This window comes from Rattus norvegicus, chromosome 10 (assembly GCF_021556685.1).
Source record: "Rattus norvegicus strain SHRSP/BbbUtx chromosome 10, alternate assembly SHRSP_T2T, whole genome shotgun sequence".
Taxonomy (NCBI): domain Eukaryota; kingdom Metazoa; phylum Chordata; class Mammalia; order Rodentia; family Muridae; genus Rattus; species Rattus norvegicus.
This window is the reverse complement of record NC_141543.1, coordinates 87,393,070-87,412,048: the sequence shown is the minus strand read 5'-3', so window position 1 is coordinate 87,412,048 and position 18,979 is coordinate 87,393,070. Positions and strand designations below refer to the sequence as shown.

At 49.7% G+C, this 18,979-nt stretch overlaps 1 protein-coding gene and 1 long non-coding RNA gene across 3 annotated transcripts; one reads left to right on the top strand and one right to left on the bottom strand.

Annotated features, from left to right (window-relative positions):
• Positions 1-5,075: 5,075 nt before the first annotated feature.
• Positions 5,076-6,867, top strand: LOC148003082 (uncharacterized). Of its 2 annotated transcripts, none has more exons than XR_015631297.1 (3): positions 5,076-5,151; positions 6,062-6,183; positions 6,369-6,867. It is a non-coding gene; the product is annotated as an uncharacterized LOC148003082 (long non-coding RNA). The 2 variants fall into 2 exon arrangements; XR_015631296.1 differs by having other exon boundaries at positions 5,076-5,252.
• Positions 6,868-8,929: 2,062 nt separating this feature from the next.
• Positions 8,930-11,203, bottom strand: Hoxb13 (homeo box B13). The gene is given in 2 exon segments (NM_001107041.1): positions 8,930-9,553; positions 10,481-11,203. Coding segments are annotated over 2 exon segments (861 nt in total). The 5' UTR covers positions 11,085-11,203; the 3' UTR covers positions 8,930-9,296.
• Between the last annotated feature and the right edge of the window lie 7,776 nt (positions 11,204-18,979).

Below are 18,979 nucleotides of genomic sequence, written 5' to 3'. Positions count from 1 at the left end.
GGATGGAAGTTTATGGGATGGTGGTTTATGGGATGGCAGCTTGTGAGATGGCTGCTTATGGGATGGGCTTTGTTTTCTTTATAGTATTTAATACATCAGAAAGTACTGTCAAATATTGAAATTACTTGAAAATGTAAATTCAAGTATTGGAAAATACTGTTCGAATATGTTGCCCCGTCAATCAAGAGGAAGAAGAAACCGTTTTTTTGAGAACAGGCTGGCCCTAAATGACCATTAGAGAAATGGATTCCTTAAAAAGCCTTTCATAAATATCACAAAATTTTAAAGTACTGTTTAAAAACTACAATAACCTAGGAAGTTGCTTGTGGCCTAAGAAATGCACGTTTTAAAGCAAGCTTAGACGCACAGCATTGAGAGTCAGAGCATAGGAAAAGGAGACCAAAAACTAGCTTTTAATAGTGGCTCCACACTGTAAATCGCTGGCACAGACAGAACGAACATCGGGATGTTTTATAAGAATTTTCCAATCCCCGTTTTCTATTTGTGTTGTGGTGGGTGGATGGGAACTAGAGAACCTATCTTTATTTTTGTTTTTGTACTTTGACTTTATTTTTTCCGGATTAAGAAAGTTGTGGGAATTTACTTCATTGTGTGTAGTCCGAGTCTTCTGGGGGAACACTTACGATATAATCCCCTTTTCCCTCTAAATCGGTTTCTGGGGAAATGGTTGTGCCCAACACTGTAAACGCTTAACACTAGTGGATAAACGTCCAGCACCCAGCAAGCACAAAACCAGTCAAGTGCCTAATTTAAGACACTTTTAAATGTATTTTTTCCAATCGAACCACTTTGTTTCGCTTCGAATTTTGTCTCTTCCACAGCATGGGGCGGTGAGAAGCGAACAAATTGAAGTTGAAAGCCTTTTTCCGCAAACGCTTCCCCTTCCAACACGACGTCGCAATTAGGAGCTCCCCTCGCCCCCCCTGCGCAATTGGAATGAAACTACTGGCCTGATTTCTCTGAAAAGATAAAAGATAAAATGTCAACTTGACCCGACCCCAGTCTCTTCTCCGTCCCACCCCACCAATCCCAAAGTCAAGACAAAGGGGGGGGGGGGGGGGGAATGGCTGAATTCTTTCCTGGGCCTGGAGGGCAGAAGCTGAAAATAAAGTTCTTTATTCCAAACACTCTTCGGTAGGTAACTGGGAAGAAGAGCATCGTCAACACTATCCAGATAATTCCCTCGGTCCGCTTCCCTTTTGCTGGCGAGGATCTGCCTCCTGGCAATTTTCTCCGGCCATAAATGGAAGGGCTGGAAGCTTTGCAGGAGTTTGACCAGGTCTGGCGTCTCCTTAGCGGCCTCAGGGATTTGTGAGGGTGCTCCTGGAAGAGACTCCTAGGAGAGGTCCCACGCGGGCGGAATCCCACCCTTCCTTCAGGCCCGCAGGCCAACCCGGCTCTCCCTGCCCGTAGCTCGCCGGGGGCCGCCTTCTACCCCGCATTCTACAGCCAGCAAACACCCCCCTCAATCCGCCGTGGACATCCGCTCTCCTCGGGGTTCCAGGATGGGGAATTCCTAAAACAAAAATTAACACAACCAAACAAAACAACCACAGCTACTACCAGTCTCTAAGGCCGCCCGTCATTCCCCGGCCTCGGCTTTCAGCGGTTCTCTGGGAAAGATGCCCTTTTCCCCGGTGCCCGGGCTGCAGTGGCCGAGGTTCCCCTACGGGAGGCGGGAGACGCCCGGTTGCCCGAGCTTCTGCATCCAGGTCCCGCGACGAAGACCGAGCACCCGCGGGGTTCAGTGGTCGCTCTGCGCGCAGCGGGGACTTCCGTGGCCGCAACGTGGGTAGCGAGGACCGAGCAGCAGGGTGACCCACCTCTGATGGCGCGCTAGCTGGAGCTGTTAATCCTTTGTTATTTATGCACGTGTTTATCTTGATGGCGAGAAAAGATACTAGGGGGCTGACTGCTAAACCCAAGGTAAACTCCGGGGAATGGAGAATGCTCCAGAACGAAAACGCTAGACGCGCGGAGCCTAAGGCATCGGTCTCATTTGTTCTATGGCCTCAACAACAGTTTTTTTTTTACACTCCGACCTCGTATGTTCTCCCGGAAGACAAGGACCATAAGTTCCTTTAATAAAGCAACGCCTGGGGCTGGGGATTTAGCTCAGTGGTAGAGCGCTTACCTAGGAAGCGCAAGGCCCTGGGTTCGGTCCCCAGCTCCGAAAAAAAAAAAAAAAAAAAAGAACCAAAAAAAAAAAAAAAAATAAAGCAACGCCTGATTTAGAAAGGACAGGTCTCAGGCGCTCCAGGTCCTTCCAGAGCCCCCTCCGCCCCTTTCCCCTCCACCCGCTTGGCCTTCTTGTCACACTCCCGAAGGGCTAAAGGAATGTTTACAACCTGACTCAAGTTCAATGACAAAATCCTGCTTGGAGGGGGAGGGGGAGCGAACTTCACCCATTGCACCAGACAAAGGCTGGAGCAGGGTTCTGGCAGGGTGTTGGGGTGTATGTGTGCTAGGATGGATTCGCCTAGGGTAGGACAACTGAGGGCCCTGGGGTGAGTCTGAACTCCGCTACCCCCTGTCAGAAGCCTTAGGATTGCTCTGCAAATGCCCGCCTGAGCGGAGTAGCAGTGGTCAGAGTCTGTAAGGGCAACAGTGCCTGCCAGGTTTTGCCCTGGTTTCCAGGCCCCAGTGACCTCTTTCCAAAGAGGGAGGTTCACACTAGTCTCTAACTAGGACCTGTAGTTTCCTGCTTCCTCTCCGGAGTTTTCCGCGCGTATTTCCTCCAGTTCTCTATATTCCGAACACCTTCCCAGGTCCTCCGGGAACAGGAGGGAGAAACCTCCTGGAGAAACCTCTGCAGATGCCAGCGTGTGTGCCTCGCTCCTGTATCGCCATTTGTCCTGACTGTAATATTTTGTAAACATGTCCCTCAACCTCACAGTACAGAAAACATAGAATGTAGTCCTCGGCGGGAGTGGGGGAGGGGGGCTGGCCCAAGAGCTGACAGAGAATCTAATCGAGATTAGGGTAAGGCATTGTATCTGCCAGGTCTCTTCCCCTAGGAATGCACTAGGTACTTGAAATGAAAACTTAGTTGAACTAAATGGTCACATGCATTTAACTCCGTTCCCCCCCCCCCCCCCCCGGAGCTGGGGACCGAACCCAGGGCCTTGCGCTTCCTAGGTAAGCGCTCTACCACTGAGCTAAATCCCCAGCCCCTTAACTCCGTTTTCACACTCAGACAAATATGCCCAGTCTCCAGGGAGGCAAGGGCTAGTAGAGTGTGTGTAAAACCTGTCCTCTGTGATCTGGAATAGGGAGTTCCAGGAGGCAGTTGTTTGTCACTGCCTGGGGAAAAGTTGGTTAGTGAGTAGGTAAGAGACTGGGCTTCCTGTTCTGTCAGCTGGTAAAGACCTGGAGTAGTTCAGAGCAGTCCCTTTTGGGGACCCAGATCCTGACATTCTGGTACAAATAAAGGACTCCATTTCTTTCTAAAGTGTCACTCAGTAATGAGTTCCAGGGTGGAGGGCAATAGCTCTGAGGGGACCCCAGAATAGTTGGGGGGTGGTTGGGTATTTGCTTAAGGCTCTGCATCTGAACTTGCCCATCCAAACTTCAAGTTAGCAAGTGAGAGCTATCAGGAGGTGACCTGTCCTGCAATGCCTCATGATATAGAAATGATTCAACACTTAAGAACTGCACTTCTGTGATGGGAACCTTTTCAGTGGCTCCTCAGAAGCCACCACAGGAACTTCTGAGAAGGCACTGAGGAGAGGAGGGAAGCCAGAGGCTCCGAGGGTAGCTGCAACACTCTGCCCTTGCTTTGTATTAACATCCAGTCAGTTAGCAAGTCCTTATCTGTGTTGATTTTTGTCTGGCTTTCAACACAGGCACAAAACGTTTTAAATAAAAATGATAACATTAACAGTATTTATTATTTTTTTTCTTGCCAAGATGCCATCTGGTCAAAGACAAACTTAAACCCACACGCCTGGGGTTGCTGACTGTACAGGCAAGCCTCTTCCTAGAGCAAACCAAGAATGTCCCGCATACTTCAAAGCATTTGCTTTGTCACTTTTGGCCCAAATGACTATCCGTCCGTCTTGCCAAAGGCCATCGAGATGCCCCAGACGGGTTGCCTCTGAGAGAACTTTCCTCTTATTGCAGAGACTTCTAATGTCCCCAGATTCATCCCCACAACATCCCTACAAGCTAGAGGCTGATCCCAAATTCGTACGTAAGAAACGCTGGGTTACAGAAAACTGTATATTAGTTTACAGTTTTAGAGAGAAACTCTTGCAAGTAGTAAACCAAAGAAGACAGGATGAACAACACCCTTGATCAGTCTGCAATCAGTCTGGATGAGGATCCAGTGGCTTCTAGACCCTGAATTCTTCAAGCATCTGCCCAAAGGTTTCAGCCTTCTATCGTGATTCCCACACTAACGTTGTGCTGGAGGGACGAACACAAGAAACTGCTTCTCCGAGTCCCCTGATCCTTGCAAAGTCTGGGGTTAGGCTGAGTCCCCGCACAACCAGTGGCCCACCACTTCTGAGCTGCAAGGCCAGAGAGAAGGTTGGAGACTCTAAAGTGCTCGGTAGACCCAGGTCTGGGGTTATTTTGGGCAGCGGCTCCCAGCAGGTCTCTGGGTAGTATTGACTGAAAATAAAACCACCAGCCCCAACTTGGCCTCCTTCTTTCTTAAGGCCAGAGATGTGCGCTTTTCCCTCCCCCACCCCCCTCCCCATAAAGCATTTGGCATTTAGTAGAGTAGGGGGTGGGGGAGTGGAGACCACCAGCCTGGATCTTCAAGTTCAATGGCAAAGTCCCTGATCCCCACAGACTGGGCCCCGCAGTTGTTGCTTTCCCCTTCCCATAATTCTGGGGACTACTGCATTCTTTTGCTGCCCCTCCTGTTTCAGGGGCAATTTAGGGGAGGCTAAGGGTAATGGTGGCATTCTTTCTTTCACGATCTCGGATCACTCCGTGCCCTTCCCCCATCCCCCCATAACTGGTAGTCGTGAAAGGAAGGCAGGCTGGCATCTGTTCCTCATTGGATGTTTTAAATCTCTCTTCAGCCCTGGCCAGAGCGGGGAGGAGGGAAAGTGCCCCGCACGGGCAGGAGGAGGTGGGCGGCTCCTGGGTTTTCCCTTCGTCTGCCCCGAGAATGTTCAGGTGGGTGCGTTTGGTATAAATGCCTTTCAGAAACAACTGAAACCACCTCTTCCCTTCGCCTCTTTCACCGCAGCCGCCTGGGCGCTTTGTGGGAGTTGACGGTAACGAGTTCATTTATTTAATTCGAGATTGTAGCTCTGGGATTTCTATTACACGGGACTGGGATGGGGATGGGGTTTCTCCCGAAAGAAACCTAATTAAAGTGCAGCGCTTAGAACCTTGAATGAAGGGGAGGAGGGGAGCCGGGAACCCGCTCTGCGTTGGGGGAAGGGAACCAGCAACCCTTCCTAGATGGAGGGGGAGCCTGCATGCTAGAGCTGACTTTGAACCATCCCCCGTAGTAGAATGTTCAGGAGAGGTAAAAGAAAATTTCATTCCGCTGCAAACCTACCAGCGTTCTCCCACCTCCCCAACCCCCGGAAGTGTTTGCCAGCAGGAGTAAAAGGCCGGAACTTGAAAGCCTGGGGGGTCACCCTTCGCTTTGCGTGGCTGGGACTTAGATTCAAAGAACTTCCGGAAATCCTGTCTACACACTTGCCACAATCCACTCATTGGACCTCTAGAGGCCTAATAGTCCACCTGCTTAGTCATTAAATGTGATTTTGGTACTGGGGACGGTGTAGACCAAAAAGGTACATTCGGATCCAATTTCCTTACTGGCTAAAACTCTGAGCTGGAGGAGCTGACATGGGTCGGGTAGAACGAAAGGGTATGCAGAATGGCTCAGAGCAAAATCATAGCTTATTGATGAAAAACCTCCCCAATTATTTTCCGGAATAGATGTGTCCCCGGAATTGTTTATAGTGTATATAGGATATAGGATATAGTATATAGGATATAGGATATAGTATATAGGATAGTGTTGTCAGAAGTTTGTGGTCCCAGATTTTCCTTGGTTGTTTTGAACAAGAGAGGAAGAAAGAAAGGAAGGAAGGAAGGAGGAAGGAAGGAAAGAAAGAAAGAGAGAAAGAAAAAAAGAAGGAAAAGATCCTGTAGCTTCTGGCATCTCTTACTGAAGAGGAAACCGAGCAGGTAAGTCAGGGTAGCCACGGGCATTTTGTTGTATTTTACCACGTAAAGAATTGAGCAATGTCGAGGTGGTTGGGTCGCTGGTGGCTGGGAATAATTCGCTTCGAAAATGCGTTTGGGAAAAGAGTTTCCTAAAATGGTTTAATACAAAATGAAATAAAAAAATTTTTAAAACTTGCCTCGTTTAGGTCCCATTCAAATAAGAAAGAAAAAAGGTGGAAAACCGCCATGAGTGGTTCTGCTTAGGAAGATTAATTTATTATTCCGGTGGAAACAAGAGATGGATAGAAGATGGCACCAATGGCCTTGCTCTCCAGTCCTTACTGCCTGCTTCTTCTTCGCCCTTCCCGCCCTCCTCCGGGGCTTATCCGAGGCTAGACTGATACACTGGCTGGAGACCTTTCACATTCCCAGAACCTTCCAAACCCGAAGGCCAGGAGGTCCCAGACTGTTGCAAGCCCGAAGCTGGGCTGCGGAGGGAGGGAGAGTAAAAGGACGGAAGCCTTGGGCGGCAGGCTGGTTTCCTGAAATGGCAAATGTCTACCGGAAGGGGGAGCGCTTGTCTTCTTTTTTTTTTTTTTTTTTTTTTTTTTTTGGTTCTTTTTTTCGGAGCTGGGGACCGAAGAGCGCTTGTCTTCTTAATAGTTCAAAAGGTTGGTGGCAGAATAAATCTCTAAAACCCCCAAATCTTTTGTCTGTTCTGAAATTAGTACCAACGAGAAGTAGAGGAGCCTTGAAATTTTAGACTCTCTAGAGCAGAATGGTAAATTTAGAGCTTGGGAGTCCTGAAACTTTCCCTGCACAGGCCTCTCTCTATTTGGACCATCTGTTCATTGAGATGCCAGTTAATCTTGTGACTTTTCCCCTTGCCTAAGTGGGGACCACACTCCACAGTGCCCCCTACTTACTTACCTCACAGGCTTTCCTCATTCCTATCGATGCACAGGCCTCACCTAATAGTCAGATCTGGGATGCTAGGGACAAAAGAGTAAGAGCCTCTAATTTCAAAAGCTACCCTGAAAGTGGCTTGCAGTGAGGAATGTGGAAAGCAGAGATTGATCTCCTGACCCAGGAGCTTGAGGGGTTAGGCTGGACCATGGGTGGTGGTGGTGGGGCGATGCAAAGAAATTTCTAGGCACAATTCTCGGTCTGGATCTCTGTCTGGGTCTCTGAGGGGCCACACCCATTCTGTTACCCAAGAAGTGGAGGTGGTACCCCTCTCCTTCCTTTTCCCCAGACTTGGCTTTGTAAATTAATAACCATAAGACGCCGTTTCATCCATAACTCAGATTGGCCTGGAACTCACGGTGTGTAGTTCAGCTGGCCTCAGCTTTAACTTGCTGCAATTCTCCTGCCCCGGCATCCCAAGATTGGACTTGGAGGCAGGCATTGCCCACCTAAGTGCTCCTTTTTGGTAAGCATATCTAGAAGTATATGTGTAGCCCCACCCCACCCCTGATGCTGCTCTTTCTTTCCTGGGAGAGGAACCAGGACTGGAATCCCACTGACCACTGGCGGATTCACCAAAATCCCTTGGCTGCAGTGGCTAACCCTTGGTTTCTTGGAGAACCATAAGCTCTTTTTAGAAAGGAAAAACTCACAAATACATTGGCCACTACCCACCACTAAATGGCTACTCAACTCAAGGCAGCCACTTCAGTCCTGAGGGGTCTTTGGACTTCAGGCCTGGTGTTTCATCTCAGAGACCAACCAACCAGTCCAAGGTTCAGAACGACTGTTGTCACCTTGCTGGCTCTGCTGACCAGGGACCTATAGTTGTACCCCACAGTGGGTCCGAGTACATCAGGGAATGAGAGCCTCTGCATCTGTCCCCTGGTGCCACTTCTACAAATAGCCATCCTCTGGGGTTTCCAGGATTTTTGTATTATGTCCTGGCTTGTGAGGAAGAAGAGAAAAATGTTGGTACCACTGAGTTCCTTTTATTCGGGGATCCAGGCAGTGAAAGGGGAAAGAAAAAGTCTGAGGCCGCTTTGGCACTGGGTGCCAGGAATCCGTCCATCCTAATTCTGGCCTCTTCACTTTTTCCAGTTGCTGTCATTTACATAAAAAAACAGTAACAGTAAAAAGGCATCCCTTTCTGCCAGGCCTGGAGAAGAGAAGTTCCTCCAGTGTTAAAGAAAGGTGACCAGGAAAAAGAATAGGTAGTAAGGGGGCCATTTCCTGTTTTCCCAAACTCTAGTGAGTTTTCAAAAGCCTGAGGATAGGGTGGGACACTGCTCTTCCCTGTAACCGCTGGGCCTGGAAGGAGTCCTGACAAGGCCGCATGTGACTATTGCATGTTGCTCCCAAATGCCCAACAAATCCTAACCCAGTTGTGTCAGAACAACCAGGATAGTCCAAATCGATCATTTAGCAGGAGAAGCAGAGTTTAGGAAAGTGCCAAGTAATTGCCTTGCCATCTCTCTGAGTCCTTTCTTTGTGTTCACTTCCAGGTGGTTCTGACCCAGTCAGGCCCCTGGGCTCATTCTACTGCAAAATCTCAGCATATGGGATGGGGGCTTTCCACTCTGTTCAGCCTAGGAGGTTGTCCAGGAGGAGAAAGACCACAGGAGAAGGTGGACAGGGAGGAGGGAGAAGCACCCGCTAACATGGTCTGTCCTGCCCTGGTATCATCTCAGAAAAATGCTAAGTGGGCATGGGTCCCCCACCCTGTTCTCTTGTTCTCTTCCCCCTTGACCACTAGAAGGCGGTACACTGGGTGCACATGGAAATGGTCTGAGAGGAAACTGTCCTACAAAAAGATCTTGTTCCAAATTTATTCGCGATCAGCTCAACTCATGAAAGCGATTTCTAAGCGCTCAACAGAGCTCTAGATAGAAAATATGAGGCTAATTATCATGACAACTAGTACTGGTTATGGATGAATGATTATGACTGATACAGGTTCTTCTGAACCACGATGAAGGGGACTGTGATTTCCGGACCCCCACTTCTGGCACATGCAGGACAGCCCCGAGGAATAGTCCAGAACTCAGTAGCCTGCTAAAGGTGTCATCTCTTGGGGTCCCTCAGCCGAGTCCTCTGCCAGTCCTGGCCCTGGCGGGCTCCCAATTCTCCAGGCCAAGCCCCTTTCCCCTGCCCATCCCCACTGGTGCTCACGGAGTAGTGCTGGTCTTGACCTTGGCAAGAACCTTCTTCTCCTTGACCCGGCGGTTCTGAAACCAGATGGTAATCTGGCGTTCAGAGAGGCTGGTGGCTGCCGAGATCTTGCGCCTCTTGTCCTTGGTGATAAACTTGTTGGCCGCATACTCTCGCTCCAGCTCCCGCAACTGCCCCTTGCTATAGGGAATGCGTTTTTTGCGGCCGCGGCGGAAGGCGCAGCCGTCGGGAGGAGGGTGCTGGACACTGGGCTCTGTGTGATGGAAAAGAGAGGAAAGAAAAGGCATATCAGTCCCTTCTCTAGCGCCCTAGCGCAGACCCAGGCCCTGCAAGCTTCAGGGCTACGTCATCCTGCAGGCGCTTCCTGATCATCCTCTGTGTGGGCCAGGCTCCCTCAAAGCCCAGAGACGCGCGCTAGATTCTGCCTGAGTCCCTGATGCCACTCGCTGAGCCTCTGCTCCTGCTGGCCACCCCCACCATCCCTGAATGAGCTCACATCAGGAGTCTGCAAGTCTGTAAACACACCCACCCTTTCAGGTTTTTGCCCACAATCACACAGTCCACTCTCACACGCGTGTTCAGACTCGGCCACTCCTCCAAATTGGCAAATTATGTACATGAGAAAACAGGGTTATGTTTCCCACACAGCACACACACGCAAGAACACACCCTTCAATACACCCTCAGTCAAAGAAAACCTAAATTTTCCTTTCGAAATTGATCTAAAAATGGAAGGGGGTATATTCTCGAGGAAACACCCAATATCTCCGATCCCACCCCTCAATGCCACTCTCAAAACCACTGGATTATGTCATTTGGCCTTTGGGCAGAATTAGCCTGGGACTGTGCTGGGTAGGGACACTTTGGCCTCAATCAACAGCAAAGATCCAAGGTTCTCCCGACATATTGAAAGGCTGGTCCCAGCGCCTCCTGGAGAAGACGGGAAGACTGGCTGCGTTTAAGTTTCTGGTAGCACCCTGCTGAGACCCCTTATTCTGACCCCCTGAGGCCTCTATCCCGGCCCTCCAGCTGCCTGGACCCTCTGCCCAGCCCAAAGTAACCAACCAGAGATCCCCAGGCTTCTCCTCATGAACCCCAAGTCTCCCTTCCTCTCTTCCTCCTTCCAAGCAAGTGCCAGCGTAGCCCATGCTGAGCCAAGGGGAGCCAGAGTAGACGTTACCTGCAAATGCTGCTTTCCAGAATGGACCTGGTGGGTTCTGTTCACCTTGGCAGCACATCTGGCTGTTCCAGCCACCGGCCAGGGCCCAAGGCTGATAACTGTCCACGGGAAGCAGAGAGTCGTGGCGAGGCTCCCCAGGGGCCCCCAGGGTCTGCACCACAGACACATCCAGGTAACTGGCCATAGGCTGGTAAGGTCCCGGGTAGCCCGGATAGAAGGCAAACTCGGTGGGACGGCTAGGATACTCCTCCCCAGGTGCAGGGGTTTCCGAAGGGTAAGTAGCCAGGGTGGCCGTCTGGGCACAGGGTTTCAGTGAGCTCCTGGATACTCGGCAAGAGTAGTACCCGCCTCCAAAGTAGCCATAAGGCACAGGAGCTGGAGATGCCCCCTGGGGCACCCCAGGACAAGGGTGGCACTGCTTTGGTGGCTCTGCAGAGCCTGGCAGATCCAAGGGGGCATAGTTGACAGTCGGCATCAGCGTTGGAGCTGCGGGATGGCTAGCCAGTGGGGAGGAGTGGGCGACTAAATTCCGACCCCCTCCAGCTCCCAGCAAGCCTTCGATATCCTTGGCCCCGTCCAAGGTGGCATAATTGCCGGGCTCCATGGGGCCAATGATCGGCTCATGGGGAGCCGAGGGTGGGGGTTCTAGGGGGCAGCAAGCTCTCTCCCCACCCAGGCCCGGGGAATCCTAAGCGTTTTAAATCGCTCCCAGCTCTCACGGCGCCTGCATTCGCCTGGCTGGGCCGTCTTGACGCAAGAGACGCAAGAGCTCGTGCCCGAGCTCTGATTGGCTGTGGCCTGGGGGAGAGAAGCTCATAAAATCCACCCGCAGAAATTGCAGGGGGAGAAGGGACAGGGAGCCGGCTCCGCCTCCTCTCCTCTCTTCTCTTCTCTCCCTCTCCGCCTGTCTCTGTCTTTGTATGTGTGTCTCTGTCTTTCTCTCTGTGTGTACTATGTCTCTGCCTTTCTCTGTATGTGTCTCTCTGTGTGTCTCTGCCTCTGTCTGCTGTCTCTGTCGCTGCCTCCTCCCTCTCTCTCTCTCTCTCTCTCTCTCTCTCTCTCTCTCTCTCTCTCTCCCTGGCTCTCTGTCTTCTGCGCTTTGGCAGGTTTAACGAGAGAATAAAAAGCTCTCCCAATAAAGTGTCCATCTCCTGGGGATGAGGGGAGTCGGGGGAAGGGCTGGGAGGCCACTTCAGGCTGCCTCAAAGGAGAACCCGGGAATGCTTCTGAGATGGGAAAGAAAACTGTAGCATCAGGGAGCTCTTTGCCTCGTGTCTGGGTCCTAGCAACTCTAGTTCATTGTAGATACCCTTCCTGTCCCGAGTACACTGCGCCCAGGGAAGTGCCTTCGACGTCCGTCCCCGTGGACCCTGCCTAGTCCCTACACAGAAAGCTCCGGAGGCCCCAATCGGGGCGAGGCGGAGCCAAGGGACCGGAGTGGGGGGGGGGCACACTAAGGAGCGCTGAAAACGTGCAGTGCTTGGCCCAGGGAACGCAATGTCCGGACCTGAAGGGGAAACGGAGCCTCTATAAGTCTGGGAAGGGGGTCTGGATTTCCGTTTAAGGGTGGAGAAAGAGACTAGGAGATAGAGGCGCGCGGGGCTTTACTTGATGGAATGGACTCAGTGTGGAAAAGAGGAAGGCTGGGGTAGGAGGGAGGGGGAGAGGAGGGGAGGGAGAGAAGAAGAGAGATTGACACATCACAAATGGAAGAGGGAGAGGGTCGAGATTAAGATTGTATCCCTTTTTCTGGAATCTGCAGTCAGGGGAAGCCAAGGCTGGCTAAGTGGCCATAAATCAGCAGTGAGGATCCTGGGTCCCAAGAATGCAGGGGCTTGGTCTGTGTGGGGCCTTTCTGCTCTTTGGTGCCACTCTATAGGCTAGAAAGTCCAGGAAACTGACCCTGGCCCCAGCACACTTCCACACAATTGAGGGACTAGAGAGCTCAGGACCCCCTAGCTGCTTCCTGCGGGCTTAAAATTTCTTAGGAAGTTAAAGAGAAGAGAGCCAAGTGCCCCAGCCGCTGGAATTGTGCGAGGCCCTCTGTTGGGGCCTATTGTGTGGTAGATTCAAATGGCTTGTTTCAGGAATCTACTACCTTGAAAGATTTCTTTCTTTATCATTTCCATGTGAGACCCTTTTGTGCTTTCTAGTTTTCTAAAACTCTCAGGTTCCCCCCCACCCCACCCCGGCAGAAAATTTGAGCTTTTCTATTGTACACCGAGGGTTTGGTTGTGATAAAGAACGGAATACCTTGAGCTCTGAGTGGGATCGGCCAAAGCCTGAACTTGAACTTGAGTCACTGTAGGAAAGGGCCCAGGAAAGCCAGGATGGAGCCCCCCCCCCCCCAGTATATACAATGTATCTCTCTCAACCAAAGCCAGAATGAGGCCGGTAATATACTGTGTATCACTCTCAACCAAAGCCGAGGCCCGTAGTATGTAGTCTCAACCACCATTGCTAATAATTGACACCAAGCTCAAACATTTCCACCGAATTTTTATCACATTTGAAAACATGGAGAAAAAGGGTTGGGGGGGGGGAGGTGTCTCCTCACTGCTTCTCAGAGTCCCATCAAGGTTGTTATTCACTCAATCATAAAGGGCAGGAATACCAGGATTTCCCCCTAAAATTTTTCAGTTTTTAGCTTTCCGTAGACAGAGACACCTGTATTCGGGGACATAGAGGATATGGTGTCCTTCACCTTTTATTCCAGCACCAGGGAGGCAGAGGCAGGCCTTTTGAGACCCAGCCTGCTCTCCAGAAAGAGTTTCAGGACAGCCAGAGCTACACAGAGAAATCCTGTCTTTAGTGGGGAGGAAAGATGTGTGTCAGTTTATTGACCGCTTTGACCGCTGATACAGCATGAGTGGCCTTTCATTTTTAAAAAGAAAAAAAATCAAAATCACTTGAGGAAACACTTCCGGGCCTAAAGGAATTTTTACACAGGGTATGTTCTAGTACTTTCTCTTGTAGATCATTGAAACTGCATTGATATCCAGAAGATTTGCATGGTCCCTGGAACATGTGACGTGCAAATCCTCGCAGCATTTTATGCCACAGACTGGCCTCAAACTCCCTTTGTCGCTGAAGAGATCATTGAAATTCTGATCTTCACTGGCAAGTGCTGCTGGCATGATAGAAACAGCATAGTCTTAGAATTGAACCCAGGGCATCACACATACGTGTGCTCGATGAACCTTATAGTCATGGACTACGTCCTCACTGGTTCTCACTTTTAGGAAGAAAAGGGGGTAACAGTGGTGCTGTGCACTGGACCTGGGAAAGCGTTATCGATCCTCAGACGCTCAAAACTGGAAGCAAGTCAGATCCTAGCGAGAGTGGGATAGGCAAAGGAATCGAGCTGGAATTAAACATCGTGATTAAAAACCAGCAGACCACTGCTAAATTCTACTCATAATTCTGGATGAGTTATGCTTACCTGCTGGTGAAATAAGCCAGGCATAAAAGATTAAGTTCGTATGATTCCACGTCTACAAAGTTCAAGAACTTTAGATAGTCAAAATAGAAACAAGCCAAAGGAAAGAGAGGTAATAAAGGGACCTTCTAAGGCCCTAGCAATGTTATCTCAACATGGACACTGGGCTATGTGGGTGCATTCAATTTGTTAAGACCCTGTATTCTTAGGATTCCTGCGGTGCTCCCACTCCCCACCAGTTCTATTTCAACTTAGGAAGAAGAATTAAACAATAACAAAAAAAATTTCTAGCGATGGTCGCCTAGCATGTGTGAGGCCCTGGGTTCTATTTATAACGTACTGGGAAGGGAAAAAAAATCACAGCATCGATGGCTACAACTGAGCTTTTTGGAGGTAAAATGCTTATATAAACACGCACCGGAGTTAAGCCTGCAAAGACTCCCTACAGAACGTGGGGCCGACCAGCTTCAACTTTGATACTCACCAGCTGTTCTAGCAACATCCTCCGGATCAGACGTTTTTCAGCGTAAATAGTACTAAGAATTTGGTTTTGCTCCCTCAATAATTTATTCGGCGTGTGTTCTATCCCAGGGAACAGGTCTAGGTATTACATTTACTAGCATGTGAGCTAGGGTCCTGTTGCCTTTGCATGCCATGTATGTGTGTGCCTGTGCTGTGTGGCTCGCCGCAGATCTCAACTGGACTCTAAAACGCGATTGGGCACCCTGCTCTCTAAAATGGTGCTTACCTTACAGGAGCTCTAGGACGATTTAATGAGACTTTGCCTATGAAAGCGTTTTGCAAATTGAGCAAATGCGACTTCAAATTGTGTTCCTCAGTGCGTACGTGGATAATGAAATTATTTGCTTTTATTTAAAAACAAAGGACTGCCCTACAACATGTGGATCGCTTCTTCCCACCGCATGAACCGGGGTCCCACACAGTAACGAGTCTCCCCACTGCGACTCTACAGGAACTCAGCTCCCAAATCCCTTCCCAATCCGTGGTGCTCTGGTCTCCCCAATCCTTTCTCCAGCTTCACAGAATTCTTTGTGTCCCGCTGGGAACCTCCTGTTAGACCCACCGGGAGGAGTCTGTAGCCTTAGAGCCCCCTTTACTGACCCAGCCAAATGCCCTGAAAGCCTCAGCATGCTCCTTTACATACCCGCCAGACACTTCCAGGAAGGTCAAGGCCAAGTTGAAAGTTAAGAGTCTGTTTACCTCCCTGGATCCCATTCAGCGCAGCCCCGCAGACCGCCTATGACCTTTACAGCCTTGCCTTTGAGCCTGGCCGACCCGCCCCCAGGGGTTCCGGCCACGGGGACTTGGCACCTCGGTGTCAGCTCCCGCCCCGACTCGGGCTCAGGAGGGAGGGGGCAAGATGAGCCCACCCGTTCCACTTAGGGGCGTTTGTTACATTTTACTCTATTTTATTGTAAAGTGAGAACTGGCTGCCTTTTTTAGCCTAAGTGGAACAGTGAGTGTATGTCGTGGCAATGTTGGCGGCCCTTCTCAGGTCCGTAGTGATTTATTTGCAGCGGAGGCTCCGTCTCCGAAAAGACCGTGGTTTGCCGGACCCATCGGACTGCATGCGCCTAGCTGAACATTGTGTGGTCCCTCAGCTTCTCCAGGCTTCCTGAGAATGACCTGGTCTTGATCGTGTTTTGCTTTCTTTCCTCTTTTCTCCAGACTACGTTTTCCTTGTCTTTAGTCTTTTGCGAGCTTTCTGCCCCTTTTATGTTTGAACTTCTGTCTTTCCTTCGATTTTAGATATCTTGATTGCACATTCTCTGCGTTTCTTTCTTTTTCTCTTTATTGATTGCATTCTAGTGCTCTTGTCTTTTAATCTATTCTTTTCTCTTTTTGTTTCCCTTTTTTTTTTCCGGAGCTGGGGACCGAACCCAGGGTCTTGCGCTTCCTAGGCAAGCGCTCTACCACTGAGCTAAATCCCCAACCCCTGTTTCCCTTCTTGTTTGACACTTGCTCTGTTGTTTCTTTTGTTCTTTTCACCATCATTTGTTTGGTATTTCTCTCTCTCTCTCTCTCTCTCTCTCTCTCTCTCTCTCTCTCTCTCTCTCTCTCTGTCTCTCTCCTTTCTTCTGTTTCATTTTACTCCCCCTCCCCCACAACACACACAATTTTTCCCCCTCTTCTGCCCTCTTGCTCGGTTTCTCATTATTCTTTTCTGAAGTCTGGGAGGCTTGCTGCACTGTGGTGCTTGGAGCCTGTGATTGGAAAAGGGTGGTTAGCCAGGGCAGAGAAGACCTGGTTATAGGCCTGGGGGCCTTGTGTGGGGCTAGAACATCTCTCCCATGGCTGCCTTAAAATGAAGTCAGTCCAGGTCTACTCAGCAAGATTTCGAGGAAAATCTTTTTAGATAACCTGACCTTGGGATCCAAGAGCTACAACTGCCCACTCCCTGTGGACAGAGGCATGGGCTGGCTTAGTCAGAAGGTCTTCTTAGCTCCCCAACCTGAGCAGCCCTGCAATATTCCTCTTGGGGCAAGATGAAAAGAAGACTCTAGAGGGAGAGGTTATTTGCTGTGTGCTCTCTCTGAGGGCTCTGGAACCTGGGGCACTTAGCCAAGTCAGTGAATCTGTGAGTGGAATCAAAGACAGACAGAGAGAAGAGAATGGCTTTGAAAATGAAGGTCTCGGGTTGGGGATTTAGCTCAGTGGTAGAGCGCTTGCCTAGGAAGTGCAAGGCCCTGGGTTCGGGCCCCAGCTCCGGGGGGGCGGGGGGGGGGAAATGAAGGTCTCGGGTGGGCAGTGACTAAATGCCTCTGCTCCTGGGACATGGCAACCACACCACTATTTAGACTGAATAGGAAGACTGGTTGTTGTTCCCCCACACCCCAGTTCTCCAGCTCACTCTTCCAACCCCTGGCTTTGCAAGGGTCAGAGCTCAGATACCCGACCCTGGCATTCAGCTTGGATCTGACTCAAAAACCATTCTGAGCTTAGATAGTCCTACCAAACACTACAAGCACTGCAGGTCCCTGCTCTAGTGGCCAGTATATTAGCATGTTGGGCAAGCCTCACACCCATCCCCCCAGACTCCTGTCTCAGCTTTCCTATGTGCACTGTGTGAAAGGGAATGAATGGCGTGTTTCTGCTTCCCTTTGAGTTCCCAGCAGGGCTAACTCTGGGAGGAGGAGTAAAGGCAAAGGAACACCAGGGGAAAGCATCTAGAAGAAAGGGTTGTGTTGTGGAGGAAGCCCATGGAAGGGGGAAGAGGTCCTTGACCAAGCAAGTCACCCGGGATGGTGCATCCAGGATGCAAAGGCCTTAGGAATCCATGAAATGGTTCCAAACTGAGATTGGAAATTCACCTCCCTAAGCCTCACTCTGGCTCCCTGAGAAGCTCTCTGGAGCCTCAACCTGGACACACCAGAACCTGGAGGAGCAGGGCAGGGCCTTTAAATGGGGGACCCTCGATCAGTATCTTTGGTGTTTGTAGCAACCTCTAGGAGCCTGGGCTTCTGTTTCAACTCTTGGGGTCTCTGGTGGGACTCTGGAATGAGGCCTCATTTAAAAAGAAAACGCCTACAAATTCACAAAAGCACAGAGTCACTGATCCACCACCTTGCCCACATACACACCAGAGAGACACCCTGTCCTTTGTTGGGAGTGGCACTGTTGATAATGACAGTGGACTGCCACTCTCAAGGCTGCTGGGATAGAACCTCTCCTGTTAGAGAGAAAGAGTGAACTTTTACTCTTTTTTTTTAAATTTTTTTTTTAAAACTTCACTCGTTTTTTTTCTTTTTTTTTTTTTTAAGATTTATTCATTTATTATATATAAGTACACTGTAGCTGTCTTCAGATACACCAGAAGAGGGCATCAGATCCCATTACAGATGGTTGTGAGCCACCATGTGGTTGCTGGGAATTGAACTCAGGACCTCTGGAAGAGTAGTTGGGTGCTCTTAACCGCTGAGCCATCTCTCCAGCCCCTCTTTTTTTTTTTAAAGATTTATTTATTTTATGCATATGAATGCATTATAGCTGTCTTCAGACACACCAGAAGAGGGCATCAGATCCCATTACAGATGGCTGTGAGCCAACATGTGGTTGCTGGGAATTGAACTCACCACCTTTGGAAGAGCAGTCAGTGCTCTTAACCACTGAGCCATCTCTCCAGCCCGAAATTTACTCTTAAATCCACACTATTTCATCCATGCAACCTAAACAAGAAATGCAGATGTGAGGCTTGGGGTTAAGAAGTCTGGGAGGGATAGTAGATTTTTCAATTCTTGTTCTAATCTCCATACTTCCTTTGCCAAGAGTAACCCATCTCTCTCCTTCCTTCCCCCATTCCAAATTGCAAAGTCTTGCCCCCTTTTCTTCTCACTAAATTATGTGTTCCAAGAAATAAAGCTGGAAGAGGAAAAAAGCAAGCACGTAACACACACACACACACACACACACACACACACACACACACACACACACACACGGAGGGGAGATGCATAATCCACCCCTATTGAATTCTATCTTCTTTGTCACTCATGGACTCCTTTCCTTGAAAATCAAAAAGGCTTAAGTCCTGGGCACTCAACTGACTTAAAAATAACTCCCTGTTTCCAAGCTTGAAAGCCACCCCACCCCATTGCCATTTCTGAACCTCAGACCCAACTTGATGTTAATATTGGGCACTTCCTGGTTACTGCCCTGTGAACCATGACCTGGGGGAAAGTCCATTCTAGTCAGGTCTCCAAGGTTCTGGCCTAGATTTGCTTCCAATGCTGACCTGGGAGACTAGAGGAGCCAGGCTGACTCGCTGTAGCCTGCCTGTATGAGTTCTACTAGTCATTTGGGCTATAACTTTCATCCAAGCAGAATCTGTGATTGGAACAGAGTTTGTAGCCTCTCTTGGTCCTGGATTATCTAAGCTTAAACGGGTACACCTCTCCCTTCTAAACCCTCCAGGGTTCTCTAGGAGTTCCTAGGAAAAAAAGGGGTGGGGGGAGGAGAAACATTTGACTCTTTAAATTGGAAAATCACACACTTGGTCTTGTGTTAGCCATGATTGGAAGTGATTCCAACCCTTGATGCCA